Here is a 27,759-nt window from a genome sequence, read left to right on the forward strand (position 1 = left end):
GCTTGTGAAAAGGACCACAGCAGCGCGGGGATGACGTCACATCGACGTCAAACCACACGTCACAACCTAACCAGGGAAGGACCGCTCTCTCAAGCGCTCCCACAGACGGTCTGAACCCAACTGAGAGGCCACTGAAGAACATGGAGATGCTGTCGGTTCCAAATGGAAAATGGAGGCAAACTTCCTCACCCCCCCTCCCTCCGTTTAACTAGTTATGACCAAATTGGCCGTGAAGTGGAATATTAGAGCGGCGTTCACCCCTGCTCTTCAGCTGCGGAAGCGACGAGCCAGCCGAGGCCAAACGGGCCTTCAGTTACAGAAAGCTCTGAAACCCGAGTGCGATTCCTAACTCCATATTTCATCTAAACGGATAGGGGTGGATCAGGGAGCCGTGCAGACTTCTGAAGCACCGGCGTTCAGGCGGCGCGCTTGATGGGGGTTTTCAGCGGCGTCCCTGGAGGGTTAGCTGACTACTTCGAACTTCAGTGGTTGGCGTCGCGCTATCGCGTGTTTCTGTGGTCCTCGGCATAGAAGTCGGAGAATCCCTGGGGTTGCTGTCGATATATTATATATAAAAAAAAATAAAAATAAAAAAACAAGGTTGCGATTGGAAAATGAATAGGGTGAGCATCCAATGACTCTTGATGTATATACAGTAATCTGTCTCTAGAGCTACAGTAGCCTGTTTTTTACCTGCTCCCATGGTGAGTAGTCAAGAGTATATTCAGTCAAAGCAGGTCACGGCCTCAGGTCAGAGCAGCTACTATTTACATATAATTCACCTATAGAGTAACAGTTTACTACATCGGTGATGCATTGGCTTTCTTTTACTGGTTTCTAAGCATGATAATGCATACATACTGTACAGTCAACACGAAAGCAGCCCTCTTGCCCGTTAGTTATTTTTGGATTTATATAAACAAGGCATTGGGCGTTAACAGCACAATGGATTGGGGGGGAAAAAAAGAGGAGGAGGAGGATGTACCTTTTTTTTTTAAACAAAAAAAAGCATCGAAGAGTGTTTATGGCACTAGAACAGTATGGCACACAACAAACATGTCCGTAAAGCACACATTACGACGAGTGCATCAAGGCCCACCTATGAGGAAACACAGGGACGGGGGTACAACACGGTAGTCAGAGAAATCTCAAGTATGCTGCTACAAAGTTTTGCTTTTTTTGTTGTTGAATTTGAACGAGCACGGCGACATTAAGTAGGAGAAGCTGGAATACCTAATAAAAGTCAACAAAGGAGACGGATCTACAGCAGGGATTGGTACTTGGATTACGTACTTTCCGCGCGACGCTTGGGTCATTTTGTAAAAGGCTGCTCCCTCTCGCTTTCCATGCTGTGTCGTCACACCCCCCAAATGCATGTCCGTCACCAAGTTGGAAAACAAATAAATCACTCAAAAGACGACAATTACACCGACATCATGCAGCCTGTCGGATCCGTTTGTTTTAAGGGAGATGTCCCGTCGGTGTCGCAGCTTCGTACACGCATGCACCGAGGCGATCGCACGGCTGTTGCCGTGAAGGCACAAAGGCCCCTGCCGCTGTTTGACAGGAGGTGCCTAAATAAACCCCATCTTCCTTCTCCTCCTTCCTCTCTCTCTCTCTCTCTCTCTCTCTCTCTCTCAATATATATATATATATTTTCTTTTTAACGTGGTCGAGTAACTCTTTAAAGTTGAAGAGGCATTAACATTAACATTAACTTGCTCTCCGACCTCCACTATATTTTCCTCATAGGCTAAAGGGATAAGTCTGCATTATTCATTAGTGGATCCGTGCCATCCCTATCGTAACAGGCGCCCACCCCCTAGTGGGCCACGGATGAATTGCAAGGGGGAGAAAATAAAAGATTAAAAAAATAAATAAATAAAGTACAAAAAATAAATACAAATAAATATAAAATAATACAATTTCTTTCTATTTTAATTTATTTCCATAATTTGTTTTCACTATTATTAGCGTACTATTATTTTTTCATTAGTTGTGCACATTTCTGTGTGAATAGGCAATAAAAGTTGGTTTACGATAAAACGTTAGTTTGCACATGACACTTTTTTAATTTGTATTTTATTTGTACTTTTTAGGATGGGGGGCGTCAAGTCCTTAAAATCCTAGGGAAGGGGCTCGGCAAAAAAGTTAGAATACCACTGTATTAATTAATACATTGACTAGTTATTTTAATGTAGGTGGACTTAAATAAAGATGGCTTCTCTACCTTATTGTATTTGTGCTGGGACTTTCTACTTGAGGTCTCTAATGAGAAGCAGGGTTGTCATTGTCAAGATTAGAAAAAAAAAAAAAATACTTTTTTTTTTACTAAGCAGCCAGTGGATATTCAGATGACTTATTGATCTGGAAAGCTTGGAAATGTTACAATAATGAGTAACTGAAATTGCCATCCAAGTGCTGCTTTTGCGCATGCTTGAAACGGTCCATGGCTAAAATGCCGCTGGACGTCTCTCTGTAATGTGAGAATGTTGTCAGAGTGTTTCTAGCTACATGGAAATACTTATTACATTGGTGTCAGAAAGACACAAATATCCACAAAAGAAACTGATCTAATCTCCTGCAGCCTTTGACCGTGGCAAAGCCAAATGGAAAATAAAACAACGGAAGCGTGGCAGAAATCAGTCAATGGATTCCGACCAAATATTTTGTTTTCTGCTCAGCTCTTGTCCTCAGTTTATTGGTTCTTCTATGGCTTATTTTGTAAAGCACTAAAGTGTTATATTAAGTCAAGCACACCAGAGTCATTGGTGCTCATCAAAGAAAGCATGGGGATTTGAATCCTTTTGTTCAAACAGAAGACCAACGCCAAATAGCAAGGTAGCAGAAAGACAACAATCATAGCATTGAATTTGCACCATTTGAAAATTTCTCCTCTTTTACCCGAAACAAGGAAAGTAACACAAATATACTGTTAATGAACATACAATATACACATCCACCGTTACATGGGATCAAATGGAGAGAGAACTGAATAACACTTTTTTTTTTTTTTACTTTTTTTATGGGTACATTCCTTTACAAAAGTATACAGTCCCTAAGAGTGAGAGAAACTGAGGTACAGTTTATTCTGAGCCTGACGGCGACCCCGACGCTCTCTGGTAGACAGGGAGGTCAGAGGTCAGGAGACGACACATCCGCGCCCTCCCGAGTTTAGTCAGCTAGAGCGCGAACAGGCAAAGGCCTTTATTTGTGTGTGGGTGTGTGTCTGTGTGTGCGTGTGGCGTGTGTGTGTGTGTGTGTGTTTGTCAATTATTTTTTTCTCTTCGGTTCTCCAAGCTGATTTATACAATATCAGGCAGTGGTTCTTGTCAAGCACACAAAAGATGAGACCCTTTAAATGCCTTTGTTCTGGAGTGCTAGTACACAAGATGAAATATTCCACACGGTGCTTAAGCGAGTCGGCGGTTAGAGTATGACGACACGGCGATACTCAAACTCAAGTGTCATTTTCTCTCTCTTTCTACGGTCGAGTTCATTTCCCACCTCGATCGTCTGGTCGCAACCTTGAATCTGCGCTGCGCTATGCTCTCGCCACTGGTTATATCGACAGTGTCGGTAAAATGTCACTGAAAGCAACGTTTTAAAAAGACCCCATGAATGTCATGTGATAAAACCATAGCACGCTGCATGGGAATCATGCAGGCCAAAGAAAGTTTGGATTAAATGACACCTGAAACAGGCAAAAATGATATCTTTGTGTCATTCTTCCTCCATTACAGCTTTTGTTTTTACTTGGGGGTTGGAGGGGGTTGGAGGGGGTGGGGGGGTGGGGTGGTTTCGCAGTGACCATGAAACGCTACATCGGGTGCTCGCTTCCATGGCAGCATGGAAAACATTTTCTACTCTACTATACTATAGTATCTTTGCCTGGTTAAACACAGCCAATGTTACTAACAATCAATGCCCTACTCCTGTTCAGTTGTGGTGAAATAGTGAGAAGAACCTCACCTCAAATCCTGCCTCAGAAGGTGGCGATGACTGCTTTATATCACTGGTTTTTAAATATGCATAATTCCCACCAATTTCCCCTTCATTAACTACACTCAACATTTCCACTTCATGGGGTCTGCAAACAGCCTGTACTGATGGCTGTACCTTCTGTTTTAAAAAACAGCTGTTAAAAAAGGACAATTAAAAATTGCAGAAATGTTTTCCGGCCGCTCAGAGGTGGAAAAGATTTCAACCCTAATAAAGTATGTAATTGTCCCTCAAATTGGATATGAGGTTCTTTCACCTGTACTTGTGGGTTGCTTCTCTGATCCCTCTTTAATAAAAGAGACGTACTTCTTGTATTTGCAAAGTATCGAAACGAAAGTGTTCCGGGTGCTTTAGTTTGCTTTAAATTGACTGATATCGGTTGAATTGAGGTGAAATGCGAAAGGAAGCAGGAAAACCTGGAGTCAATGTGTATGGTGGGAGAGACGGCCTGGGAGGAGGCTCGAGATGGGGCCGGGGGGCCTTTATCAGGGAGGCGGCGGGATCTGCACGCCTAGCAGCTCGTATGCGAAGATGTTCCAGAAGATGGCGAAGAGGAGGAACGTGATGAAGGAGAAGACGATGACCCACCAGGAGCACTGCTTCTGCAGGCTCTCCTCGTAGCTGCGCAGGATGAGCAGCCCCATGCTTATGCCCACCACGGCCCCCGACAGGTGCGCCATGAAGCTGGGCTGCGGCCCAGAGGAGGGCAGCGGGGGAGAAAAGCGCAGCCACACGGCGCGGCCCACCTCCGAACTCACTGCGAGCGACGAGAACAGAGAAGAAGAGAGGAACAGAGAGAAGGGGCTGAGCGCGGACGTGTTTGATTAGCTTCTGCTGCGGGGTGAGCCGAGTGGGATTGCGGGTGAGGCGAAGTGCTGAGACTGGGCAGGATTATAAGCGCGGGGCTTAGACTGTGTACACAGCTCTGGTTCGGGATTGAGATGACTGCATAATGACGGCTGTTGCTGTGCTACATGTGGTAATGCAGTGTTTTCCAGTCTGGCTCAGCATGCAGATGGGTTAAGAAAGGGGGATTAATAACTTGAAAAATAAATAACTACTAAAATAACGTTCCTATTTAGAACATTTGTGTCACCTATTTGAAACACACCACAGGAGGCTTGTTGCTCTTCGCGTATGTGGGAGACCGTGGACAGATGGATGGAACATATTGCTTACTAATAAAAGTCAGAGTGATTCAGGCGCCATGTAGATACAAAAGCAATGCAGCATGACTCACAAAGTCCAATAAGCAAACCACTCACTCCAAGCCATTAAAAATTATTGCATAAAGGCCATGTCCTGCACTCCTTTTCAGGCTAATAAATCCCACTCTGATAGCAAATGTTTGGCGAATTGGTTACACTGCAAACAGGTGTAGAGTCTTTAAATGTGTTCATTATAAAGGAAGATTCTGTAAGGGATAGGTGTTGCTGAGGACATTGTAAGGACAAACCCAGAGGAACTTACTGCAGACAAGTGCCAGGATCATCCTGAGGAGCTTGTATGGACACCGCATCCCAGCCCAGTTCTGCAAGACCAACAGAAAACCTCTGCTTAGCCAGATTAACAAAACAGTCATGAGCAATACAAACATATTATCAGCACAGCAAGAATCGCTTCACTTCATTTTTCTTCTGGACGCATTAATACTAAGGAGCAACAGGCCGACGGAGGGCTCCAGTACCAGACGGAGACATGATTATACATCTGGCTGCTCTCCACTCGCTGGTTCCATTCCAGTGGCACCCCATTAATCAGGGCTACGATAGCTTAACAGAGGGTGAGAAAAGACCAATAAACAGCGCTGGTTGTTCTCCAGGGAACAAAAACAACAACAACAACAACAACAACAAGAAGAAGAACAACAACAACAACAACAACAAAGGCATCTGGCCTTGGAATAACAGATTTGTTCCTCAGGATAAATAATTGAACCTATACCATCTCTCTAGAAGTTCCTCAGTCTGGCTCGATGGAAGAGCGTTTTTTCCTGTTGCTGTTCTTTGTGCAAAGCAAGTAAAGACTAACAAGCACGCAAGATGCACGATACCTAGCCAAAGTGAATAAGGTCTAATCCTATAAGCGCTGTTGTGGCCGATATCTAATGTAGCTGTGGAGTGACAGGGCTCATAAAACCATATAAGAAGTCACAAATAAATGATGAGTATCATGGTAGGAAGGCAGAGCAGCATAGATAAAGCAATCTCAACATTAGGGAGGCAGACGGCTGCTACTTTTTTCAGTACAAGGTGAATTTCCCATGACACATCGGAGCTATCGCATCTCTCTGCAAAAAGGAGGCCATGCCTCATTTTGCATCTTGCAGATCCTGTTATTATACTGTTTACTTTGAATTGAGGAACCGTAACATAAGCGCATAGCATAGCAACTGTTCTTTTTATAGACTCATTTTTCCCTTCGACGTGTAAACAAACTTCCCTCCCAGCCTCTTTCAGTGGATGTGAATGGATGTTCTGTGCCTGAATCGGAAGGAAGGATGAATGCAATGATAACAATAAATATAGCTGCAGGCAGCAACACACAAGGTACAGCTTAGTCAGTTAGGTACATATTACAGGTTCCATAAAACACATTGTTTTATATCGACACCAATTCCAAATTTCCCAATTCTTCAATCTCAAATGTTAGACTAGTTGAACATATTTGATATATAACCAAATTAATTGTCTAATCAATTAATTGGCTATTAGGATCTATAATTTCAGGGCTTTTTGCAAGCTTTGACTTGTATAACTTCGGATGATGATGTCACAATGCGCCTCGCTGCTCAAACGAATCAAGTTGCGCCAACGTTCTTCAACTTCCAGTAAATGTCGAACGGTTTTTCACTAATTTCTACTTCAAATGTACATTTGATCAACCTCGAACAATAAGATGTCTGAAATGTTCCGGATCCAACGGAACCCCTAAAGAAAACCTGTCGTAATCGAGGGTTGCTCCAAGTCCGCCGTGTCCACACTGGCATGGGGGAGGCATGCTGTTTTTTTTAATGTGGATTTAATGGTTTGGAAATGAATTGTGTATACATAAAGACATGTTTACTTTAAATTAAGCAACTTATTTTTGTCGGTTATTGTTAATGTTTTATGTTAACATGTTTTTAGCTATTTTGGTTACCGGGGCTTCATTGGCTCATGTGTTCGACCAATCACTGTGGAATTATGTCTGGACCAATCACCTTGCACTTACGCTACTGATGAACAGTTACAGAAGAAACAACCCATCACCTGCCTGAATTATGAAGTGCTTCGAGCGGCTAGTCAGAACCCACATCTGCTACTCCCTTCCTGACACCCTGGACCCCATTCAATTTGCATATCGCCCGAACAGATCTACGGACGCCATCGCCCTGGCAGTGCACACCAGCCTCTCCCACCTGGACAAGGGCAACACATACGTGAGGATGCTGTTTATAGATTACAGCTCAGCATTCAACACAATTGTGCCCACTAAGATTGTTCCCAAGCTCAGGATCCTGGGTCTTAACACCTCCCTCTGTAACTGGATTCTGGACTTCCTGATGGGCAGACCCCAGGTGGTGAGAATGGGAAACCTCTCCTGCTCTGCACTGACCCTGAGCACCGGAGCCCAGCTCCGGTGCTCCCACCATACACATTGACTCCAGGTTTTACTCAGTCCCCCCCTGTATGCCCTGTTCACACATGACTGTGTGGCCACGCGCAGCACCAAGACCATCCTTAAGTTTGCGGATGACACCACCATCCTAGGTCTCATCTTCAACAACGATGAGTCCTCCTATACAGAGGAGGTCAGCGTCTTGGTAACATGGTGCCAGGATAACAACCTTTCTCTCAACGCCTGCAAGACTAAAGAGATGATCGTGGACTACAGGAAACGACAGCGGGGGGGGGGAGGCATGCTCCCATCCACATCGACGGAGCTGAAGTGGAGAGACTCTCCTGCTTCAAGTTCCTCGGTGTGTCCATCAGTTATGACCTCTCCTGGTCCAGGCAATCGGACGCGGCAATAAAAACTGCCCAAAAGCGCCTATTCTTCCTGAGGAGACTCAAGAAGTTTGGCATGTCTGTCAGGACTCTCACCAGCTTCTACCGATCCACCAATGAGAGCATTCTCACCGGCTACATCACCGCCTGGCACGGCAGCTGCTCCGCTGCTGATCGCAAGGTGCTCCAGAGGGTGGTGAAGACAGCGGAGCGCATCATTGGCTGCCACCTCCTCTCCGTGCAAGGCATCTTAGGAAAGGGCACACGATGCCTTAGGAAAGCACGGAAAATCATAAAGGACTACAGCCACCCAGGCTACGGACTGTTCATGCTGCTGCCGTCTGGTAGACGTTACCGGAGCATCCGAGCACGGACTACCAGACTCACCAACAGTTTTTACCCTCAGGCCATCAGGCTTCTCAACCTGCAACATCTGTAGTCACCTATGTAAATTAAATGTACATCACCACAACTACATGTACATATCCACCGGCATTCCTTCATTTTATATTCATATCTATATCTTGTGCAATAGACCTATTTCTGTTGGAGCTGCTACAATGCCCAATTTTTAGTTTCCATTTTAGGATTATTTTCTTATTTAAATGTTATGTCCATACACTGCGACATCTTGCCCTTATTTGTAACTCGACTCTTACTTTTTAAAATTCGACTCTTATTTTATTAAAAAAATTTAGTTCGTCCATATCTTTGCCTTATTTTATCTTTTTATGCCCACTACGTAGTTGTTGCTTGTCATGCCCTAAGAATTCATTGTACCGAATGACCTCGTGTTGTACTGTACACTTGACTAATAAAACACTTTGAACACTTTAAACTTTGACCTCGATCATGCAGTGTGGACACAAAAGAAAGGGACGGTTCCTCCAAAAGTTCTTGGAACTTGCTGCGGTGCGAAAACGCCTTCTGTGATCAATGACAGTTTTCAGGATTTTGTGAAACGTAGCACGAGTTACAGTTTTCCAAGTTTCCATTAAATGCAGCATTGGTTCGTTGTCTATGCAAGTGGTACTCAACCTTTCCAAGCTCAGGAGCCACATTAACAAAAAATATTTTCACAAGAGCTCAATTTCTAAAATGTCCCTTTCCTCCAACAAACTATTATGCATTTTAAAATGAGGCTACTAGTAATATCTTATTAAGGAATGAAAAGCATGATGTTTGCAATAATTTCAATTTATTTACTATTATCATATTATTATTACCATGTTTTTATTCCTAGCTTCTTTCTAAGTTTGTTTCCCCACTGTCACGCGGATTTTCCCACACACTACAAACAGAGTGCTAGAATAGGTCACATGGATTACGGTACACAGCAAACAAGAAGTTATGTAGAGAAAGCGATGAGCCGACTCTACTGCGGATGTCTACTATGGCTGCTGGATTTTTTGTGCTGCAGCGGAAAATACCGTGTTCTCTGAAATATTGTACTTCAATTAAGAGAAATGGCTTAAATAAAAAACGTGGATTGATATAAAAGTTTTTTTTTTCTATTTCTTAATTGCATGGAGGCTGTTATGGTGCTTGTAGCATGGAAGCCGATGGAGGATTTGGACACGGTGGCCTTGCGTGGCATGGTTGGTCCGGTGATAAGTTGCAGCTCTAGTAGTTATGAACTACTCCAAGCAATTCTCAAATCCATTTCAAAAGAATCCTCACAATAGTTTACGCCCATTTTAAATAGACAATTTACAGGTCCCTAATTTACGCTATTACATTGCTCATTTGGTGTTCTCGTGGGCCGTGTAACACCTGGCCCTTGTAGCCAGAATATACAGTATGCTAAAGCCTGATTCACATCGAATGCGTAATCGTATCCGCAGTCAGATCCCCCCTCCCCCCCAGTGGCCTGCGTTTCTAGTTTTCATTCCAAGGAAGATGGGAGAACTTGTTTTTTTTCTGAGTAGTTTGCTCAGCTGAACTCTTACCATGAAACAACTTTTAAACCCTCTTTATATAGTTTTTGCAAAGTGTGAACATGGATAAAAAACGCATCTATGAAAATAGATTTAATGATAGTGAATATGGTGGCATCCAACGTCAACGTTAACAACATCACTATTTATAACTTATTTACTAAATTTTAATTGTAGTTTCAAAAAAAAACTTGACCGACGTCACTTTCAGTAGTACTGTTGGACCGAAACTTGTCGTGTGAGTTGAAAATTTTGAATGCATCCCGGAAATACCGTACTTCAGTGCGGGGCCAGGTGGAACCACCGCGGCTGCAGATCTTGGTGATAGTAGCAAATATTCAAACCATGCAAGCTTTTCACACAAGGCTTTTCTCCATAGGAAGAAAAGCCTGTCGTATTCAGTGTGAAGAAGGCTTAAAGACCCTGTTAGGTGAATTCAGTGATTTGTTTCTAAACACATTATACATGTAAGTATTGAACATTTGAAAAGTCTGTAAACGATGTCGTTTACTACAGACTTGTAAACAACAGACGATGAGTTTGGGCCTAAATCATGACTCAATGGCGTAGAGCGGTCATACTCAGCATCGCTCCACCCCTAACACTTTATAAACACCAGGTTGAAATCAGAGCATCAGTAGTGAAATAAGCTAAGCTAACAGCCCGGATTTTGGGATAAAGCGCTTTTTGGGGAATAAACACCTTGAGTAAAAGGCATCTTCATGGAGACAGTGAACTTTTGCCATGAACGCCTGGAACAAAAAATAACTTTCCCGTTGGTTTGACCGCGTAAGGTTTCGTTACGTGAGCATTAGCTGCATGCTAGCAGGCCGTGGAAGCCTGACCTGGCCAGCAGGGGGCACTGGAGTGCAGGGATTCCCGCAGCCAGACAGTGGCGCTTTGAGGTGAGCAACTACAGATTGGGACACAGGACTGGGTTCAGCAGAACGTTTAAACATGGAAGTTAGTTATTCCAACGTAAACATTAAACACGATTAACGTGATTGGCCGTGGTTTCAGCGTCTTCAGTGGACATGGCCCTAGTGTCTCAGGGAGAGGGAACTGCCTTTTTTTTTTACAATTTGAAACCAAATTTTACAAACTCAGCAATTTATTTAATTATTCAAATTTGGCTGGGTAGTTAATAACACACTGTGGTGTGACAAAGTGTAGTACAATGGGCCCTGGGTTAGTTTCAATATTCACATAGGCACTATGTCTATATTTCAATGTTATTAGTAATGCTATGATCGACTTTAACTTTCAAATGTGAATTTTAAATAAAAGCCTGATTAAAGGTCAGATGTAGTGTCTTGCTGAGACCCAACAAGACCCACACCACTATTGAATTGAATGACATCCAGAGAGCCCTAGAAACATGCTGATATGTTTCTTATCAGCTAGAAATTTGTTGATGCTTAAAGGCAGATGACTGGGATTTTCTAATACCGACTGAAGTTCGTATTGAAAAAAACAGAATTCCTTTTATGCTGCCCAAAATGTATAAAATGAAAGGCTTCCAACCAAGTGTTCGCTGGGACAAGAGCGAGCATTGAGCTTACTTGGCCAAATAAACTGTCTGTTAGTGGCTCAGAGCGAAAAAACCCCACAGCAAAACAACGTTGGAAGCTCCTGCTTTGGGCCCATCAATGCACTTTGATTCATATTTTCACTGGCATGTTTTTTGCCCAAAGTGAAGGCCCACGCTACAGTAGTTGAAGTGATTCATCAGATCTCCCACTGCCTTGAGTGCTATGGCAGAATGTGTAAGACATTACACAAACATGCCCGGTGAAACACACTCACACTTAGACGAATCCACAAATATCCACAGTGAGGGTGTGATCTCATATTTTGTGTTTTGCATGTAGACATATTTCCGAGTGCTGTCCCTGTGTAGTCAAGGACTAGCAAAAGCTCTGATGTTGTTATTGGAAAGAACGGAACACATCTCTATAAATTTCTCAGAAAAAGATCGACTCCATAATTAAATGCTGATTGACTTGCGATTTATCACAAGTTTTTTTGGAAATATCAAACATTCGATTGAGTCTTGGGAGTGGGCTGTTTATCAGTGCCGGCTTGGTGAGAGCTCTTCCACCTAGTTGATGAATGGAGACAAGGTTGTGCGGTCACTGGAAGACTCTCACTTTGCAAAAGCTGCTTGCTAGTGGGCTATAATCACCCCTTCACTCACCATTTCAGCATCAACCTGGTATAGCACAAAGGCCAACACCAGGCAAAACTCCATTAAAGCACCCTACTCGCACCGGCTTTGCGGCCTTCGGGACCTGGAGCCCCCAACGCCTGTGGTGTCATATTTGGTCACCTAATAAAAGCCCAGGACATTAGGAGGAGTGCCTCAGCCCCCATCCCTCTGCCCCTCGCTCCCAAACCAAAACGACTGGCTCTGACATTTTGCCTCTATGGATTCTGTTATCGGGCTTGACAATGGAGGCAATGATGATGAGGGCCGTTACCATGACGACGTTGGCCAGATGAGCCGAGCAGAGAGCGTAGACACCCCCGGAGCCCCCCACCACTGGAGCACGCATGTCTGTGATGGACACCGTCAGAGAACCTGCAGAGAAACGGAGGGAGAGAGACAAGTGTGGGAACGAGGGAGTTTCGATGCATGGAAAAGAAAGAGCGCAATGCAGGGAAAAGAGGAGAAAGAGAGGGAGAGCATGAGAGCGAATGTATTGGGTTGTAGGGAAGAAAAGGGAGGAGAAACAGAAGAGTTTGGGCTTGGTTACTCATCGCGCATCGGCCCTCTGAGCATCTGCGGGACAGCGGCACGTCTGTCTGAGCTGAGCCGCTGACCTTCACCTGCCCTTTTTAAATCCACAGCACATGACCGAGAGAGGGAGAGAGGGAGAGAGAGCAGGGCTTGACATTAAGCTCTTTCAGCCACTTGCTAGAAGGGCAAGATGTTTTACTTGCTAATAGCCCAACTTACTTGTCCGAAATGGAAAATATAGGCCTATTAAAAAACAAATAAAACCAACAGGGATTTGGACAATTTTTATGATTTATTAACGAATAAAACATAGAATTAACAACACAATTCAATAAATAACAATTACAACAAATACGGTATAAACTGTTTACACACAGTAAAGTTAGGGTTCGGCAATCGTTTTTATTGTTCTTATCTTTAATATCACAATCCAAATCATATACATAACGTTAACTACTCTTATGAAGCGCAGGTGAGCAGGCATATGGAGAACAGAGATGTGGGGTGTCTTTAAAAATTGCCTGCAATTGAGATGTGGGGTGTCTTTAAACAACACGCGCAACGAGTGAATCTTAAATGACAATTAATTTGAGTTTCACTCTCGTGCTGTTTAACGGGACTCAGCAGGTTTCTCTAAGTGGTGCTTTCACGTTTTTATATTTAAAATATATCATTCTTTATTCAGCTGGAACACACTTTTTCTTTAAATTATTAGAACACACGAGCTGCGAGCAGGCTCCACCCCTGGCCATACCACTCCAGCTCCGTGCAAGAAGCTGTCTCTCAAAGACAAGTTAATGGGACGTGGGGGAATTTGCCGCGGAGCATGCTGTGATCTCGCGAGAAGACGGAAGTGAGTACAGATCCAACATGGCGGCACCCAGCTGCCCGATCTATAACGACCACAATCTGCTCCAACTCAGACAAATTAAAAAAGCGAATTGCAAATATACATATGCGCAAATGACGCAAGTGTGACCTCTGTGTGTCTGTGTCCGTTGTTTTGTCTTATTTTGTTTGTTAATTTAGTTTTTTGTGACAATTCCGGGAGCTCATACACCAGAGAAGAGCTCATGAACATCGGGGCTCTGCGCTGCAGCTGGCAGGCTTCCAACTCTTCAGAGCGGATTGGGACACAACTCTGTGGCGGCAAAACAAAAGGTGGAGGTTTGTGTTTTTACACTAACAGTAGCTGGTCTAATGACGTGACAGTGATCCTACAGCACTGTTCTCCTGATTTGGAATCTTTCTTCATTAACTTCAAACCCTTCTTTTCTCCCAGTGAGTTTGTTTCTTTCATACCGGTCAGTGTTTACATAGCACCACAAGCCAACATGCAGGACGCACATGCGCACAAGTGCATGCTCGCCGACCAGATACGGTCAGTGGAACGTACAAACCCTGACTCCTTGGTTATTGTCCTTGGCGACTTTAACAAAGGAAACCTCAGCCATGAACTCCCCAAATATAGACAGTTTATTAAATGCCCCACCAGAGAGGAGAATACATTGGACCACTGTTACACCACAGTAAGCAGTGCCTATCACACTGTCCCCCAAGCTGCACTGGGACACTCTGACCACCTAATTTTCCACCTGATTCCTGCATACAGGCAGAAATTAAACCTTTGGTGAAGACATCAAAGAAGTGGACCAGTGAAGCTGTGGAGGATCTTCAGACGTGCTTGGACTGCACCGACCGGGATGTTTTCAGGACTGCTACCAACAGTCTGGATGAGTACACAGAGTGACATCATACATCAGCTTCTGTGAAGAGAGCTGTGTACCATCACGCACCAGGGTAAGTTACAACAACGACAAGCCCTGGTTCACAGCTAAACTGAGACAGCTAAGGTCAGAGAAGGAAGAGGTGTTTAGGAGAGGGAACAGTGATATGTTTAAAGAGGCTAAATACAGGTTTAGCAAAGAGGTGCGAGTCGCTAAATGACTGTACTCAAAGAGACTCCAACACCAGTTTTCAGCCAATGACTCTGCCTCTGTCTGGAAAGGGTTCAGACAAATCATGAACCTCAAACCAAAAACACCTCACTCCATGAACAACTCACGCCTGGTCAACGACCTGAACAACTTCTACTGTCGCTTTGAAAGACAATAGGACAGTCCTGACACCATCCCCGTGACACCTTCCACCAGCCCCAGCCTACCAGCTCCACCTCCCCCACCACAGCAGGAGACTGGACCTCTTCACAACCTCCCCCACAAATAGTGACGACTCTTTCGATCCTGGAGAGGGACCTCTATAGGCTTTTCAAGAGGCAGAAACAGCCGGACCAGACTCTGTCTCTCCATCCACCCTGAAGCACTGTGCCGATCAGATCTCTGGTTTTCAGAGACATTTTCAACACCTCAATGGAGACATGCCATGTACCAACCTGCTTTAAATCCTCCACCATCATCCCAGTCCCAAAGAAGTCAAAGACCACAGGACTTAATGATTACAGACCCATCGCCCTGACCTCTGTGGTGATGAAGTCTTTTGAACACCTTGTGCTTTCCCAACTCGAATCCATCACAAGCCCTCTCCTGGACCCCCTGCAGTTCGCCTACAGAGCCAACAGGTCAGTAGACAATGCAGCAAACTTGGTCCTCCACTTCATCCTTCAGCACCTGGACTCCTCAGGAACCCACGCCAGGATCCTGTTTGTGTATTTCAGCTCCGCCTTCAACATAATCATCCCAGCTCTTCTGCAGGACAAGCTCTCCTAGCTGAGCATCCCTGACTCCACCTGCAGGTGGATCACAGACTTCCTGTTTGACAGGAAGCAGCACGTGGAGCTGGGAAAACACTTCTCCGACTCCCGGACCATCAGCACCTGTTCCCCTCAAGGCTGTGTTCTTTCTCCTCTGCTCTTCTCCCTGTACACCAACTGCTGCACCTCCAGCCACCAGTCTGTCAAACTCCTGAAATTTGCGGACAACACCACCCTCATTGGGCTCATCACTGGTGGGGATGAGTCAGCCTACAGGTGGGAGCTTGACCATCTGGTGACTTGGTGCAGCCATTACAACCAGGAGCTCAATGCTGTGAAGACAGTGGAGATGGTTGTGGACTTCAGGAAGAACGCAGCTCCACTCACCCCCCATCACCCTATGTGACTCCCCAGTCGACTCTGTGGAGTCCTGCCACTTCCTGGGAACCATCATCTACCAGGGCCTCAAGTGAGAGCTGAACATCAGCTCCATCGTCAAGAAAGCCCAGCAGGGGACGTACTTCCTGTGGCAGCTGAGGAACTTCAACCTGTCAGAGACGATGATGGTGCACTTCTACACCTCCATCATTGAGTCCATTCTCACCTCCTCCATCACCATCTGATACGCTGCTGCAACCACCAAGGACAAGGGCAGACTGCAGCGTGTCATTCGCTTCGCTGAGAAGGAGATTAGCTGCAATCTACTATTTCTCCAGAACCTGTACGCCTCCAGGACCCTGAGGCGTGCAGGTAGGATTGTGCACCCCCCATAGACACTAGACGGTCCTGAACGTCACAAACGGTCCTGAACACAAACTGTAAAGCTTTATTTAAAAAACAAAATAGTCTTATTTAACGTATTCTTACATATTTTACTTATTGTTTTACATTTATGTTTCACATATACACCGAACGCCAAGACAAATTCCTTGTACGTGTAAACGTGAAATAAAGATGTTTCTGATTGTGATATATATAAAATAACACTACGTGAATCGAAAGTGGTGGACCTCAAGGATTATATTGATTATTATTATAACAAGCATGTGATAGAGGAGGACCAGGACTCTAACAATCCAGCGAAAGAAAGAAGGCAGACTCAGCTACCGATACAGATGATCTAATTCCCAGTGTGGTAGAGGTTAGTGTCTTGGATGATATTAACAAGAAGCTGGACATACTTGGTCCGCTCCTTCGAGACGTTTCCAAGATTGAAGCCAGCCTTGATTTCCTGCACTGCACGGTCATGAGATGCAAAAGTACAACGTGGATCTAAAAACCTCTGTGAAGCATCTCACAACAGAGATCGAGGTTGTAAAGAAAGTAAAAATAAAATAATGAAAGAGACTATGCTGGATATCCAATCCAGAAGTATGCGGGACAACCTCATCTTTTCTGGGATCCCCGAGAACCACACAGACACAAGAAAACATGGTGAAAGACTTCCTACACACCGCCCTGAAACTCCCCACGGACACCGCGAAGCAGATCACCTTCCACCGGGTTCACAGACTGGAACACCGCATGGGGAACAGTCCCCGCTTCATCAAGATTCAAGATTCTAGATTCAAGAGGTTATTTGTCGCATACATCTACATACAGCCATACATGTATGCAGTGAAATGTCACCCGGTGATTACGCACAATAATCTCAATAAGCGGGTTGGGGTGCGTTGTGCCGGGGCTGGTTAGGTGTTCCGTCTGGTTCTGTGACCCGGTCGGGGACCTGAGCCTGGCTGGGTGTGCTCGGCGCGGGCTCCCCATGTGGTCTCCTTCGGTGGGGGCAGACTTCTGACTTTGCATCGAGCTGCCTGGGTACGTGCTCTGTGGAGCTCTCGGTGTGTGGGGCGCTCCTTGCTGTGGGGCTGTAGGTGGGAGGGTCGTCTGCCGCCCTCTGTTCTGTGGTCCGCATGCCCGACGGCCGGGGGCTGGTCATGGGCGAAGGCGAAGGCACATGGCGGGCTGCTCTGTGCCCGCTGGTCGCTGTAAGTTGGGTGCTTCTGGATATGGTGCACACCCCTGCGGTGATCTGGCTGTGCCTAGTCTCCCAGTGCCAAAACTCATACTCAGTACATACACCACACAATAGGCCCAGGGTTTACGAGACGGGTGGGGTGCAAGCCATGTGGGTAGCGATGTGGCGGGCAGCTGCGATCTTGCCCGTCATGCTCCTGCTCCGAAGCGCTTCTCGTCTGTCCTGAAATTTTAATACCACTCATATTAGCTTAGAACACATACACCTGCACATAAATCTTACTCTGAACAACACTCCACCAGACCAGGGTCTGTGGGGCAGGAGGGGTGCTAGTGATTCGGGTTTGACTTGCTGGGAGGACTCGCACCCCCGCACCCCGCAATTTTAACTGCAATTGCCAACAGCACATATTAAGCACTAGGGTTTTCAAGGGGGGCAGGGCGATGGTGGGTCGGTGAGTGGGGGTGGTTGGCCGGGTGGCTCCCGGGTCGGCCCCCTGCCGACTGGGTTAGAGTCCTAGCAGCTTGCGCTTGGTGGTTTCTGGCGTGCGTCGACCCTGCGGGGCTGTGGAGAGCGCTGCTGGGTGCCTTCTCGGGCCCATGGGAGACCCCTTGGTGTCGTGGGTGTGGGTTGGCGTGCGCTGTCGGCCTTTTCTCCCACTGCGCGGCTTCTATACGGCGTGTGCCCCGGGTGGTGAAGGGGCCATATATCTGACGCCCTGCTGAGCACCAGTTTGGGCTGGGTGTCGGTCTGTTGGTGCGGGACCTGGCTCTGCGCATGCGGTCCTTGCCTGGAGACGCGGCCCGGGTTCTGTGCCTGCAGTTGCATCTTGTGCATGCTCATGGTGGTGGGTTGAATCGCTGTTTCAGTTTTCCTGGTCTTAATTACAGTAACTAGAGATGCTGTTATCTGCTGTTTCTATGTTTATGTTTTTCCATGTACTTGTTGTTGTTTAGTTCTATGTTTATTTGTCTCACCCGTGGTAATTCTCCCCCTCTTGGACTAGTGATTAGTTGTTTATAGACCAAAACATGGTAAGTTCTCCAAAGAAGGGGATGGGTTTAAAAAATAAATTAAATTTAAAAAAGACTCCCGCATGGAGCCAGAGATCAGCTGGAAAAGCGCCACTTTAGCGATACAGTACACCGTTTATTTTCAGATAATCTAAAGATCACATTTGGAAAAGCAACGCAGCAGCGATACCGTACGCAGTTTATTTTCAGACCACGATACATTAGAGATCACATTTATTTTTCACTTGCCCGATTGTCAACTGCATGAGGCATTCCACTTGCAGAACACAGACTTTACTTGCCCCAGGCAAGTGGACAAGTGTTAATGTCGAGCCCTGGAGAGAGAGAGAGGGAGTGGGAGAGATACTCAACTCTTCTTGAGCACATTGAAGACAACATACATGTAATCACACACACACTCCCCTCCTGTGGATCTATATTAAGCTCATAATTAGGGTTGTGCTCAATGGAGAACAGTCCTATGACATTCGGATCATCTCATGGAATAAAAAAATCTTTAAGAGTGGTGGAATGATTTCTAACTGGGTTTTATTTCCAGAATGCTTCGGGAAATCCCCCTGCTCTACTCTGAGAAAATAAAAATACAGACAGTTTGTAAACGGATGACCACCAGCCCCTTGTACAGTGGGTTGTATTTGTGTACAATGTATATATACATTCTCAAGTCAAATAGAAAGGCCCTGCATTGTACTTAGGAGTCTAATCAGGAATATGTACGCTGTGGCAAGAGGCCAGCCGCCTTTTCTTTGGAAGCGTAATTGTAAAATGAGTGCGAGGCTTACGGAAGCAAAGACGGTATCGGGAGAAGCGAGCATGGCGAGCAAAGAGCCATTACCGTGCAGCTGTAATGTAAAATTGTGTCCATTTGATTTCTTATTGTATTTTGATGTCATCGTTTGCCAGCTATGTTGGCGACGACAGCCCTGGAAGTGCAGCCCCTCACAGAGTTTTCCGGTGACCGTTGCCTTGAAGTACAGACAGAATGCCAAACAGAAGAAATCAAAGTCAGCCGCGGCTGGTGAGGCCGTGTTAATTATGCAAACGAGTTGATAAGGGGAAGCGGAGAGGGCTGATAAAACAAAACAGGCCCTTTGTAATCACAGTCGGAGTACGCCGGAGTTATGACATCAGATATATAGAGCATGTAGTAACGATTCATATTCCATGTGCGTGCGTGGTGAAAAAATAGTGTCTTCAAGTGTGTGTCGTCAGCCGAGTGCTGGCTGGCGCCTATGATCGCTGGATGACAGATGGTAATCGGCTAGTGCGCCCTTGTCATTCATCTCCCCTCGCCTCGACACTTATGGTTCTATTTAACATGGATTTATGGGGCATCTGAAGGTTGATGGAAAGTGGATGCAGCAAATGAAGATTTGAAAGATTCACCAATTCTACAAACGGCTTAGCGCAAATGGCAATTACACACTTTGCCACGTATATGGAATCGGATCTCCTCAAAGTAACGGAAATACTGCATTCTTTGAGGTTCTCTATTTGTATCCATTGTAGTATGTTTCCCCGTCCCTTAATTCCTGCGATTTAGGGTTGCAACGGATCACAAAACTCATGGTTCGGATGGTATCACGGTTTTGAGTCACGGATCGGATCATATTTCAGATCCGCAAAAAAAAAAGGAAGGGAGACAAATATATCTTTGCTTTCCATTGATTCAATCTGTATGGATCATTGATCTAAACTACGTTTCGTTACACCACTACTGCGATTCATTTGTTGCTTTGACGCTTGCGGATTAGTCGGCTGTGAGGTATCAGATGTACATGACATCTACGCTCCTCTGCTTATTTTCACCTCATTTCAAAGCACATCAGCACCGCCACAGCCGTTAAATGAACGTTGCTCCGCCCTGCGTGAGAGGTGAGAGGGATGTAACACCAAACTGCCTTGTGGCAGATCCTTGTTGATGTGGTGACACACCATCTGTAGATGGAGGGAGAAGAGAGAGTTGGAGTCCCCCAGGACTGAGAGAGGAAGAGCGGTGTTCCGTGGGGAGGACGCGCAGCACACTCTCTCCTCCCACTTGCTGTGCTTTGGGGAAACTGCTCCACAGATACAGTATGAATATTAAGCTTGCCTGTCATTTGGGCACATCGCTTATAGGGTGGGGGGGTTGAGATTTAGGAAAATCTCACTAGGCAGGAGCAGCGAGGAATTTCTGCACAGTTGATAGTTCTTTGTCCCAGATTATTGATTGTCGAGTATCTGGACTCGTCGACTTTCTTGGAGCTCTCTCCTTCTCGGTGCTTTGCGCTCATACCCGATGTGCAGTTGACAGCTGAAGTGCACAGTGTTGACTGAGGGTCAACTGTTCACTCAGGGCTATACCTCCCATCATCCTCAGTGCGGAAAATGACATAACTGAACTTGATGTGCGTAACCGAACCCATCATACCGCTGGTCGTACCCTGGGCTGCCCCTCGGCGATGGCACAATTTTGCACTCCATCTTCCTGCAGAAGAGGTGCAGACAGGGGGCCATTGCCAGGGAGCGCCCGAGGCTATTCCACGGTTCCCTGTATTCACTATTCACGGTGTCCTTCCAACTAGCCCAGTCACACTGAAAGACATGAGATAGAAAGCGCCTTAATCCTCAAGTTATGTGGAAAATCATGCCTCTGGGAACAACCAATGTCTCCCTCTACCTACCTTTTGTTTAGTGATAGTGCTACGTAGTGTTTACACTGCCACCATTTGCAGCCTTTGGGAAGAGGAAGTGCACACATGTCAAGTCATGGTTTTGACTCTGTGTATTCTAAAGCTACATCAAATGGGATTTACTGTTGATGTAATGACTTTGAAGAAATAATTTGGTCAACTTTCATGGGTTTGGGTTGAGTCTGATCTTGTCTATTCTAAACTGGAACGGATGGTGAAAAACTTGAGGAATAATTGCAAGCAAACATGACGGTCCTTCACCTAGCTCAAAAGCAGCAGCGGGGGAAAGTGACCAACAAGACATATGTGTGTATGTTCGGGGACATTGGCATACATTATGCTGCTGCTCTTGATTTTGGATTCGTCGGTCAATCAATGGATCACGGAGGGACGCCGCAAGGACGCGGTGCTGTGATTTGAGTGTCAGCCTGGACTTGGTACGAGCACATCTAGCAGTCCACAAAGTGGCTATTATTCGTCTGTGGTTGATAGCACCTGCCTATTGAAGTGCGCTACGAATGACGGCATGCTGTTCTTTTATCGGCGAAGATCACTCCGGGCTCCCACTTGAAAGGACCGATTACAAAGGCCTAACCCCCACAAAGTCAGTTTGTTTTACCCCAAACCAAAGTACAAAAGTAGGCCAGCGAGCTTTGTCATTTTACATTGTCACGAGATAATGTGAGCCTGCGTCTCAGGCACGCAATCACGTCACATTCAATCTGGTGCTGCCAACAGCATCTAATTGATGGTTTGTGAAAGGAGAAGAAAAAACTGAAAAAAGGCAAAATGGTGCCACTCATGAAGCCAAATTAGGTTATCAAGAGGCCTGCTTATTAGAGCTATTTAAATAGCTGACATCTCCACCCACTGTTGTGCCTGTGTGTGTGTGTGTGTGTGTGTGTGTGTGTGTGTGTGTGTGTGTGTGTGTGTGTGTGTGTGTGTGTGTGTGTGTGTGTGTGTGTGTGTGTGTGTGTGTGTGTGTGTGTGTTTTTAAAAATCAGGTCTCTGCCATATGCATCCATGAATCTTGACAGCGAGATATGCTGCAGTCAGCACTCTGGACCCTCCCCGCGCTGTCTCTCACAGCTAATAAACCGCGGAGCGTCTTTTCAGATTTATTTACAGAGCACAACACAGGAGGCAAGGAGAGAGAGAGAGAGAGAGAGAGAGAGAGAGCGAGAGGGGAAAATAGTGTGAATTGCTGAAAGGATAACTGTATGGCAGAGGAGGCGTTTGTGGAAAAGGTAGCTGTGTTTGAAAGACAAACAAAGACAGAGATGGGAGAGGGATTGAAAATGAGAGAGGGGGGGAGAGAGAGAGAGAGAGAGAGGAGATACAATCAACGTACAATGTATGCAGGGAGTGGCAACAATGAAAGAGAAAATGAACAAAAACAAAATATTGTTTTTACCTCCAGCTGGAGGAAGAGTGTGATCTTCACTATAACCGCCTTCAATAAACAGAGAAGGGCTTTGATTTCCAGCCAACATCGGGACTTAGCACGGGGGCAAGAGAGGTGAGGCAGGAAATCCTTCATGAACAAAATAAAAATGTTACCGTGCATCTCCCAGACATCAACTAATATTAGATGACATTTGAGTGTACGCCGCATGCAGATACAGTAGGTTTGTTTTTGGACAACAGCAGTCACTGCGTCACAAGACATGAGTTTAGAGGTGGCTGAAGTATAATACAAGCAAATAAGAGGAGCATGGCAGAGCTATGCTAGGGGGGGTTGGGGTGATGGGAGGATATTCAGGGTGACACAACTGGAGGCCAGCCATCTGTCACACCAGCTCTAGTCCACCATTGTTTTTGAAAAGCCCACAGCATTAAATGGCCCTCACTGCAGTGGCTTCTGTTTCTTAGCAGTGTTTAAACTCTAATGGTATTGCTGGTCTAGGAAAGCTCTATTAAAGATATGGACTGCTCCATGTCTTCTAACACGGGGCAAGATAAGGTTCCTCACCCTGGCCAAAGACAAAGACATTTCTGTCCCTGAATAGAACTGCCCTTTGCCCTTGGTATTCATCGCTGATTAATCTGTGCGTTCAAAAGCCGCTGCATTATCCAAATTTACCACTCAGGAGTGGAAATATGGCAATATTCATGATTCCTTGGAGCACAGGGCCTTCTGAGAAAATCAATCATCACATCCTCAAAGCTGCTAAGTAGAGACCACTCAACACAGCTCCAAGCCGCCAAGGGTCACAGATAATCATATCTTTGTGTGTGTGTGTGTGTGTGTGTGTGTGTGTGTGTGTGTGTGTTAGCCTGCATGTGTGTGTGTAACAACAAAGGGTATGTGCACAGATGAGATATGCCCAAAGCTCAGCTGTCTGTCTTAGAAAGAAAAGTCAGTGAATGAACTCCCATCGCGACCAAAACCGTCCTCGCTCACGACCGCAATTCAGCTGGCGCGAGCAGACACAGCAGACGACCTTGTGTGGAGAATTTCTCTCCTCTTTTCAAAAAGCATCCCCTCGGAAAAACAGAAAGGGGAGCGTGAAATCACTTCCTGCTCTCAAAGTTATACTGCTTCCGAGTGGGTGGACGGGCGGATGGCACAGGATCGTGTGTGGTGCAGGATCCGAGAGCCTGCGGACCAGATCGCGGAACGGACCCTAATGCACACAAAGATCTCAGATGAATCATTTATGTTCCCAGCGAGCTGTTTTGTTTGTTTACTTCATTATGACAAAAACCCTGCCGGTTCGCCACCTCACTGCCACCAAGCCTCCGTCTCCCTCCCTGAACCCGTGTCTGTGGACAGAGCTGTCTACTACACCTTCTAACCCACAGCAACAAGGTACATGCCATCCCCCTTTGGGCGAAGTTCCATTATCAGGTGGGAGACTTTCATCATCCCAACGTGCTGGTGCCATTGAGGTGTTCGCTGGGGCGGTGGGAGGAAGGAAATGAGCCCAGAAACACCTGCCAACAGATTACTGCAAGGAGGCCTCGTGGCTTGGGGTCAGCGTGTAGTGTATATTTGTGTATGTGTGTGTGGGGGGGGGGGATTACTAGCACAGCACTAGCCTCTGCATCGCACCAAGGTCACTCCGCCTGCAACGGTGGGGGGGGGGGGTCACAGCTCCCCAGAGGAGCCCCGGGGCCGGCTCCGTGTGCGACACCGGGACGCCCACACGCTGGCTCTGCGCAGCTGAAGCCGGATTAATACCCAGCGAACAGGTCCCCACGTACTCGCATTGTTCTGGGATGGTGGTGTGAAAAAAAATAATAAAATGTAATCTAAAGATTTTCAACACTGAATTTGAAAAGAAATAAACCAATCTGAGGAGATCAGTTCTCCTTTCTGAAAAACCTAATTAAAGACGCAATGGATAAACATGGTGATATCGACAGATCTGTACATTGACGGCTTTAGTCCATTACTAAGTTTGTTTAACTTATGTGGAATAGAGCTGAGAGAGGTCTATTTTCTTAACCAAGTATTAAAAACATATTTAAAAATTAACGTCAGTAAGGACCCCCCCCAAAAACATGCACACATCATCGTCTGACCAGCAATGGACACTCATCACCAGGTCCCTGGGCGCGTCCACGAATCCTGCCCACTGCTCCTCGCTGTGCCCCCAGAGGAAGTACAAGCCAGGATGGGTTAAAGGCAGAGGCCTCATTTCACCTGCCACCATCCAAAGCATGTGCATGTGTGTGTGTGTGTGTGCGAGCATGTGTTAGTGTGGTGTGCTGTGTGACAATTAAAGATTGTTCTTCTTCTTCTTCTAAAATCAAAATCTTTATTCTGAATCTTTATTCCCACCCCACTGATTGTATTTCCCCATTGCTCATTGTGCATACGTAAAACTCATAGACATAATTTTTTATTTTTTTATTTTTCGCTTGCTGTATATATTTCTTTCGGATTTAGTTTATACTGTATTACTATTTTTTATTACTTTCGCTACTTTGCCCATTTATCGTTTCACTGCACTGTACTTGTATGATTTATGTCACAAATGAAGCATTAAAAACAAGTGACCCTAGTAACATTCTTAACAGGATTATGTTGAAGAGATAATTTTTCACACGTGGAGATTACATTAGATGATTAGCTCAAATAAATTAAAGCCTTTGGGGTCATTTCTCCCTGTCAGACTATGATCCAAAATGGAACAATTGGACCAGATATGTGGGGAATAAAAGGGAAACAGGACTACTTCAGGCTTCACAGATCTGTTCACACTGGGACCCGAGTTAGAAGGAAGAGGCCTTCTGAGTCGGAGAGTCACGGCGCGAGTCAAAGCTCTTGCATGGAGAATGATTTAACTGGCTGATCGCTTTCTTGGTGCTTCTGGCCTTCTGTTTAATGCTTTCAGGTATTTTTCCATCTCATTATCTCTGCCCCACACACCAGGCCTTGTTGGCACACTGGTAAGCTTGGCAGGAGGATGGCCAACTTCGTCTCAGTCCATATTTGCTCGGGGAAATCCAGGGGATTCCACTCTCGTGTCACCCTTGTTTATCAGCTTTTATGTAATACAATCATCACGTCATACCATACCGTCGTACGCAACATACGATGCATTCCAGGTTTTTTTCCAATACAGAAACATACACACATAAATACATTGGACTCTCTGGTTGAAGGTTCAAGGATGCCATTGCCAAATACATTGGGGCAGTTTCACGGACACAGATCACACTTTTAATCTGGACTAACTGAAATGGCCTATCTCAGTCATGGTTTAAAATAGTCTCAGACTTACCCTAGTCTTGGTGTATATAAATCATATTTCCAGAATGAAGATTAGAGCTAATCTAGGCCTACCTGAAGGCTTAAATGAAACCTGGCAAAGGGGAGGTTTATCTTTAGATGAATGGGTGTGAGCCTCCAGGTCGACATTGACAGTAGGGAAAATGGAGTATCTGTACAAAGACCAGCACCAGGACCAGACAGAAGGAGCTGACTAGTCCTTCATAGTCTTGGACTTCCTCCTCTAGAACTAATTAATCTGAAGTTAAGCAACATCTCAGCAAGGTATTTTAAAATTCTGGATTAATTGAAGTAGGATTATCTTAGTCTTGATGTAGATTAAACCCTGTCTGCGAAATGGCCCCATTGAACTCCAACTTCAACAAGCAAAGTACATTCTGTGGTGGCATTCTTTATCACACTCACTGTCAAAAAGCCACAAGGAAGCTGAATGTAGTTTCTTAAGACACAACTGTGTAAAAGACCTTAACCATCACCGGAAGGGGAAACCTGCATCAAAAGGAAAGTCGATTTCACAAGATCAATTAAGTGCATTTGTCGATTTGAGAGCTTTGTGAATTTTCACCACACATTACTATCCAGAATAGCGTGCTGGAGACAGGATGACAAGTCTTTTTTGCCCATGTGGGGGTCTCTTCCCACAGATAAGGGTGGGGGAGGGAGGCGGAGTCTTTCTGGCCGTGGTGCGCCTACATGACAAGAGTTTTATTATTAATTTTAATATGTGGCACGCAGGCTACAATTATATATACATCACTAAGGATTATTATAATAATTGTGGATAATAATGGTCCTCTTGGGCGCAGGAGGAATGGCGTTCTGCTGCTGGGCTGCTCACGAGCCTGTGCGCCGATCTCCTCTGTAAGACAGACAAACATTAAGAAAACTCCTTGCCTCGAGTCGGACCAATCAGCTTCGCGCGGGCGCTAATTGGGCCGATTCGAGGCAGCTTGGTGGCCGCGGGAAAGGAAACCGTGCTCTCTCCGCAGCAGGTGCTTGACCACGGCCATTTGTCCGCCACAGCCCAGTTCATGTGTTTTCAGCTCAATTTGTTTTAACCCTTACCCCGAGGTAAGGGTTAAAATTCCGCCTACGCCATTCCGCCTACGACGCGCTACCAAAAGCAGCACTCTCCTGACTTATATCATTGAAACTACAAATTGTGGAATGTATCAACCTTAATTGGGTTAAAATGAATCTTTCAGCAAGTGAACAGTCAGTTCTTGAAGTTGATGTGATGGAAGCAGGAAAAAGGCTGACCTGTGTAGAGGCATGGAGATGGTGAGGAGAGATGGCAGTGGAGTTTTAAAGTACATTGTTGAACACAGTCTTGGAAAGTGAGAGGGTGTATGTGAAGTGGCAAAGAAGTGTACTGGTAGAGATTTTCAAGAATATGGGTGATGTGCAGAGCTGTAGTAAATACAGAGGTATAAAGTTGATCAGCTACAGCATGAAGTTATGGGAAAGTTTGGTGGAAGCTACGTTAAGAGGAGAGGTGATGTTTAGTGAGCAGCAGTATGGTTTCATGCCAGGAAAGAGCACTGCAGATGCAATGCTTGCTTTGAGAATGTTGATGGAGAAGTAAAGAGAAGATCAGAAGGAGTTGCATTGTGTCTGCGGATTTAGAGAAAGCATATGACAGGGTGCAGAGAGAGGAGGTGTGGTATTTTACTGAATGAGGAAGTCGGGAGTAGCAGAGAAGTATGTAAAAGTGGTGCAGGATACATACAGTATAAGGGCAGTGTGACAGTGGTGAGGTGTGGAATAGGAGTGACGGATTGGTTCAAGGTGGAGGTGTGATTACATCAAGGTTCGTCCCTGAGCCCTTTCTTGTTTGCAATGGTGATGGACAGGTTGACGGACGAGATCAGGCAGGCGTCTCCGTGGACTATGATGTTCGCAGATTACATTGCGATCTGAAGTGAGATGAGGGATCAGGTTAGGGAGAGCCTGGAGAGG

General features: G+C 45.6%; 1 protein-coding gene across 1 annotated transcript in view; it reads right to left on the reverse strand.

Annotated features, from left to right (window-relative positions):
- Positions 1-4,356: 4,356 nt before the first annotated feature.
- Positions 4,357-27,759, reverse strand: part of rhbdl1 (rhomboid, veinlet-like 1) — a gene marked incomplete at its 5' end in the record, with an annotated part of 50,414 nt that continues 27,011 nt past the window's right edge. Inside the window, 3 exons of the mRNA XM_080021722.1 lie at positions 4,357-4,759; positions 5,473-5,533; positions 12,409-12,509. Of these exons, the coding sequence (XP_079877848.1) occupies positions 4,488-4,759; positions 5,473-5,533; positions 12,409-12,509 (434 nt within the window). The 3' untranslated portion in view covers positions 4,357-4,487. The remainder of the gene's footprint in view (positions 4,760-5,472; positions 5,534-12,408; positions 12,510-27,759) is intronic.

This window comes from Zeus faber (assembly GCF_960531495.2).
Source record: "Zeus faber genome assembly, chromosome: 20".
Taxonomy (NCBI): Eukaryota; Metazoa; Chordata; class Actinopteri; order Zeiformes; family Zeidae; genus Zeus; species Zeus faber.